This window comes from Saccopteryx bilineata, chromosome 6 (assembly GCF_036850765.1).
Source record: "Saccopteryx bilineata isolate mSacBil1 chromosome 6, mSacBil1_pri_phased_curated, whole genome shotgun sequence".
Classification (NCBI taxonomy): domain Eukaryota; kingdom Metazoa; phylum Chordata; class Mammalia; order Chiroptera; family Emballonuridae; genus Saccopteryx; species Saccopteryx bilineata.
Window position 1 is genome coordinate 144,865,756 of NC_089495.1, and position 6,000 is coordinate 144,871,755.

The 6,000-nt window shown below is 45.8% G+C and overlaps 1 protein-coding gene across 5 annotated transcripts in view; it reads left to right on the plus strand.

The window, feature by feature from the left end:
* Positions 1–4,783, plus strand: part of KCNS3 (potassium voltage-gated channel modifier subfamily S member 3) — a 40,458-nt gene extending 35,675 nt beyond the window's left edge. For all 5 annotated transcript variants that reach the window (XM_066237063.1, XM_066237062.1, XM_066237061.1 and 2 more), the window contains one exon: positions 2,786–4,783. In XM_066237063.1, coding sequence (XP_066093160.1) covers positions 2,845–4,320 — 1,476 coding nt within the window. In that variant the 5' untranslated portion in view covers positions 2,786–2,844 and the 3' untranslated portion in view covers positions 4,321–4,783. The remainder of the gene's footprint in view (positions 1–2,785) is intronic.
* Positions 4,784–6,000: the final 1,217 nt, after the last annotated feature.

A 6,000-nucleotide genomic window follows, 5' to 3' on the forward strand; every position in this document is an offset into this window, starting at 1 on the left:
AGCCTGCTGCAAGGAGCACGGGAGGTCGGTGTAAGCACCTCTGGTTGGGCCTCTGCTCTAACTCTAGGAGCTGCGTGATGCCCACTCACCTCTTCTGATCCATCTTCCTTGTCTGCATAATCCTAGGGTAGTAGTGAGGGGCAGATGACAGAAGGAGTGTTCGCACTCGTGAGGGGCTGTGGGCACATAAGGGAACCTTACTCTGGTCTGTAAAGGTGGGAGCTCCCTTTACCATGCTTTTGTCCCCTGCGGTGGGGCAGACACAGTCAAGAAAACTGGCACTGGCTGCTGGCCACAGTAACTTGGAGGCACTCAGCCTGCCCTCTGAGCTGAAGCGTTTGATCAGATCCAGACGTGCGTTCCTTTTTGTCTCTTCAAAAAGCCCCACAAAAAACAGCCTTTTGTTTTAGGATGTGTGTTGCTTTTATGATTAGACTTTGTGGAATGGAGGGACCTCCATCAGGGGCTTCCTCACGGGCATGGAGGGAATAAAAAGCAAGGAGGACAGTGAGAAGGCTGATACTGTGGGTGCTAATAGCGTTCTTCAGAGCAGTGGCTTCAGGACGATTGGGAAGTGGATTATGTTAGGTACCCATGGACCATGAGACTGACTCATGCAGATAGTATTGTAAAGGTGGACACCGGCTTTCTGTCACTGTGGCTTTTTAGGATAGCCAAGGAGACGAAAAGTAATCCATCAGAAGATAACATCCATTAAAGTCTTAATGTCAGCTTAGCTCAAACTAGCTCCTTGGGACATTTTACTCCTGTCCTTACCATGAGCATAAACCTGCTTTCAGAGAGCTGAAGTTCCATAAATATTTGGACCAAACCATGAGCTCTGATTTAGGTTCTTCAAAGAAGATATCTCACTAAAAATAGAAAGCAGAGGCAGAAGAAAACATCATGTCTTTTGAAGAGGTCAGCATATCTGTTAAATGGCGTGTCAGACCATGCTGTGGTCTCTGATTTCACGGAGCATCTTCAGAGTTGTTGTCCCGAGAGGAAATGCTCATGTCTTCTTTCTGACCGACTGCAGGCATCCTGCTGGGGTGGGTGGCAGGAGGCTGTGTCCTCTGGTGTGTCCTTTTCAGAGGGGAAGTCACTTGTCTCCCTGCCAACCTTGGCGTTCTATAAACATAAGGGGCAAGAAATTCCTTTCTGACATTGTTTCCTCCTCTGATGGTCACCATCTGCCCACTTACGCAGCATAGAGAACACACCCTCCTTCGGCCTGTTAGCTTCCTTGTCCCTTCTTTTCAGTCATTCACCAAGTACTGTCAATTCTATAAGCTTGATAAACTTCCCTTCAGTTTGTCTCTTCCTCTCTATACACACCATTGCCACATGAGCTCAGGTCCTCTCACCTGCTCTTACCTGCTCTATTGCATCCTGTCTCCTTGACCAGCCTGTCCCTCCAGCAGTCTTCCGCCCTGCCGACAGTGAGGTCTTTTTAAGTGACAGTCACAAATACAACCATATCCACTCACTGATTGGGGCTGTTTAGGTCTTGCCTACAGACTCTTTAGACAATTGTATAGCGGAATAATATCATTTCGTTCCATGTCATTTTGTTACAGCTTTGATCAGATGCTAAACTTGACTCTTGTTTATATCAATGTAGCCTATGGTAAAATTGTTTTGTTATGTGTTGTTTCACTTAACGTTCCAGAAACTATCAATGACTTTAAGTGAGGACTTATCTATTCATGATGTGGCTTTGCACACACTTCGGTGCCCACTGTTGGAATTCCCTTTTCCCTTGCTGATCAGCTCATATGACAATCTCCTACCTCTATGTTTTCTGCCTCATCTGCTCTGACGAAACATCATTATATTGAATGATAGTTAAAATCTATTATTTTGTCTCTGAGAAATGGTTCTAGTACATCCTGGTGAGTGTCAGGACTAACAATAGGCTTTATGTGCTGGGCTGGGGTTGACTTGGGTGTCACAGATTAGGAATGTGTGGGAGGTGGTCTGTGAGGGGAGGGAGGGGGTGGGAAAAAATGTATTTGTGTTAGGAAACTGATAGTACAATTAACTTAAAAAGGTTTCCCCAGTCAGTTTCTTCCCCTGTGGATGTAGCTGAAATACCATCCCATGGAGTGTAATGATATCTTTAAGATATAGGGTACTAAGGACAGGGGGATAATTATGTCCTTGTGATTGTCCACATCCAAACATAGGGCACAGGGCTTTCTCTTTAAGGAGTGAAAGATAGGAACCCAAGGGGAAACCTACATCTTTTGCGAGAGCTGAGCCCAGCTGCCACAGAGAACTGTGTGGGTTGAGGGTGAGGTGCAGAGCGGAGGAGAGAGCAGTTTCTGAGGGTGCATGACCGAGCCCTGGGACCGAGAGAGAGCAGCCACAAGCCGGGCAGCACTAGCCTATCCATCTGCACTGAGCATTCCCAAATGTGGCACCTCCTGGTTGAGACTGAAGATGCTTGTATTCTGTAAGTGATCCAAAATGCATTGCTTTTTTTTTTGGGGGGGGGTAAATTTTGGATGTTTAATAAATAGACAAATAAGAATTTGTGTTCATAAAAATGATATGGCTGTCTTTCCTTTTTTCTATAATATGGATTTATAAACCCCAGTCTTGGAATAAACAATCTGTTTTGTGCTGATTTTCTTTTAGTCAAAATGTGTAAGCACAGTATTCCTTTTTGTTCGGTTTTCTACTTTTGCTTTAATATGGCCCATCCCCCTGGAAAGGGCCGACTGGAAATAGGCTGGCCAGGCACTGTGGGTCCGTGCTAACCATCTTGTGCTCCCTTCAGGTGCAGCGTGAACTTCCTCGTCTCCCTTCCCAGCCAGCTCTCTGCCTCCCGCATCCACCATGGTGTTTGGTGAGTTCTTCCATCGCCCTGGACAAGACGAGGAACTTGTCAACCTGAACGTGGGGGGCTTTAAGCAGTCCGTCGACCAAAGCACCCTCCTACGGTTTCCACATACCAGACTCGGGAAGCTGCTCACCTGCCACTCGGAAGAGGCCATTCTGGAGCTTTGCGATGACTACAGTGTGGCCGACAAAGAGTACTATTTCGACCGGAACCCCTCCTTGTTCCGATACGTCTTGAATTTTTATTACACAGGGAAGCTGCACGTCATGGAGGAGCTGTGCGTCTTCTCCTTCTGCCAGGAGATTGAGTACTGGGGCATCAATGAGCTCTTCATCGACTCCTGCTGCAGTAATCGCTACCAGGAGCGCAAGGAAGAGAGCCACGAGAGGGACTGGGACCAGAGAAGCAACGAAGTGAGTACTGACTCCTCCTTCGAGGAGTCGTCTCTGTTTGAGAAGGAGCTGGAGAAGTTCGACCAGCTGCGATTCGGTCAGCTGCGGAAGAAGATCTGGATTCGCATGGAAAACCCGGCCTACTGCCTGTCGGCCAAGCTCATCGCCATCTCTTCCTTGAGCGTGGTGCTGGCCTCCATCGTGGCCATGTGTGTCCACAGCATGTCGGAGTTCCAGAATGAGGACGGAGAGGTGGATGACCCTGTGCTGGAGGGGGTGGAGATCATATGCATCGCCTGGTTCACGGGCGAGCTTGCCATCCGGCTGGTGGCCGCTCCTTGTCAAAAGAAATTCTGGAAACACCCTCTGAACATAATCGACTTTGTCTCCATTATTCCCTTCTATGCCACGTTGGCTGTGGACACCAAGGAGGAAGAGAGCGAGGACATTGAGAATGTGGGCAAGGTCGTCCAGATCCTCAGGCTTATGCGGATTTTCCGAATTCTCAAGCTTGCCCGGCACTCAGTCGGACTTCGGTCTCTGGGTGCCACCCTGAGGCATAGCTACCATGAAGTTGGGCTGCTGCTTCTCTTCCTGTCTGTGGGCATTTCCATCTTTTCTGTGCTTATCTACTCTGTGGAGAAGGATGACCACACGTCCAGCCTCACCAGCATCCCCATCTGCTGGTGGTGGGCCACCATCAGCATGACAACTGTGGGCTACGGAGACACCCACCCAGTCACCCTGGCTGGGAAGCTTATTGCCAGCACATGTATCATCTGTGGCATCTTGGTAGTGGCCCTTCCCATCACCATCATCTTCAACAAGTTTTCCAAGTACTACCAGAAGCAAAAGGACGTTGATGTGGACCAGTGCAGTGAGGACCCACCAGAGAAGTGTCATGAGCTACCTTACCTTAACATTAGGGACATGTATGCGCAGCGGATGCATGCCTTCATCACCAGTCTATCCTCTATGGGAATTGTGGTGGGCGATCCTGATTCCACAGACGCCTCCAGCGTCGAAGACAACGAGGACGTTTATAACGTAGCAGCCTTGGAGAACTGCACAGCAAAATGAGCAGGGACGTTTGTGCCTGTATCTTGTGTCTCTTCTCAATGATAGGTTAACACAGCTTTATTAACCTCAATGGGTTCGTTGAAATCATTTAATTCTCAGGGTGTACCTTTCAGCCATAGTTGGATATTCATTGCTCCGAAATGATAGAATTGTCTTTATTTTTCTTAGTAAAGTGAATTAAATGCCTTGTGCTGAAATTTATTTTTACAAGAAGGGGTTGTGATAGGAATTTTTGGGGAAAAAGAGATAAATGTATTATTGGGTGGGATTTGTTGCTACGGCTTTCTGTATTATTCTGTTTGTCATTTACTCACATTGAGCGAACTGTCTATTACTGAGGTAGAATCAAAGGCCCAGCTGACTGAAGGCTACGTGCATGTAAGATCCACAACATGAGACAATGCATGTAACTCCGTGTTCACGTTCTAGACATGGAAATTAGGAGCCTAATAAACTGCCTAATTCAGTATGGAGAATGTCTTGGTTGTATGTTTTTATGTCAAGTGAGTACATTTTCATAAGTTCAAAACTGGTTTGGAAGGAAAAATTCTCTTCTTTGGAGGCCCAGGGTTCTTTCTGTATGTTTTTGAATTTTGGATGTACATCAACAGTGGGCTCGTTCTTTGGTTCAGGAGGCTTGGTAGAGGTTGGCAGGTAGAAGACAGAGTCCATGATAAAGCACACTGCCCAGTGTAGACTGATTAAACATGTACATGCTTAGCACATAGTCAACTTGGCATATATGAATGAAACGTGGGTCCCTACAGATATGTTACCAGTATGTATTTTGTATTTTATAACTTCTACTGCTAGGATAACATCTCGTCACCTGAATATTATGCAGAGCAGCGTAAACCTACACACTCACGGACAGAGAGATGTTCAGTTAATGGAAGAAATGAGAGATGCGTAAACACACCAATGTGATTCATGATGGCCAGTGAAGTGAAGATTAAATCACTAAAAAAGCTATGCCAGTCCCTAGAAAATGAGCCAACATTTAAAATAGCCATAGCGACATTAATGTCTGCATCTTATGTGGAAAACTCTCATAATGAAAGAAGACATACAGACTCATTTCCGGAGCAGTGACAGAGCAGTCTGTGCCATTGGGAGAGAATTTAGCTAAAGCCTTAATTTCGAAGATATATGGTGACTCTAACTCATGCTGTCAAGCTGGGTTCTTTCCCTGAGATCTTTGGAATGGAAGAGCCACATGGATTTTTTTTATCCACCTTCTTCTGTTTGTAGATACATTTCATTGAAAGGACATTGTCTATAGGTTATCTGATGAAGGTAAATCTGACTCATCACTTCTCTAATGTTTCCATAACTTTTGAGATGGCTATTACTGAACAGAGTTTATAGTCCCATTTGAGTCTGGAGGCTCATTATGTGCCATAGGTGTCATCCTTTTGCTCTTTAAGAAAAAAATCTTCCTTTCCTTCTAAATGCCTTGGAAATTGGCAGAAATATAGTTTTGAAACATAGCAATAGAATTTGGGATTTGTTTTTTTGTTTTTGTTTTTTTGCACGAGAGATAAACAGGTACAGACAGACAGGAAGGGAGAGAGATTATGAACAGTAACTCATAGTGCGGTACCTTAGTTGTTCATTGATTGCTTTCTCATATGTGTCTTGAGCGGGGGTGGGGGGGTTCCAGTTGATCCAGTGACCCCT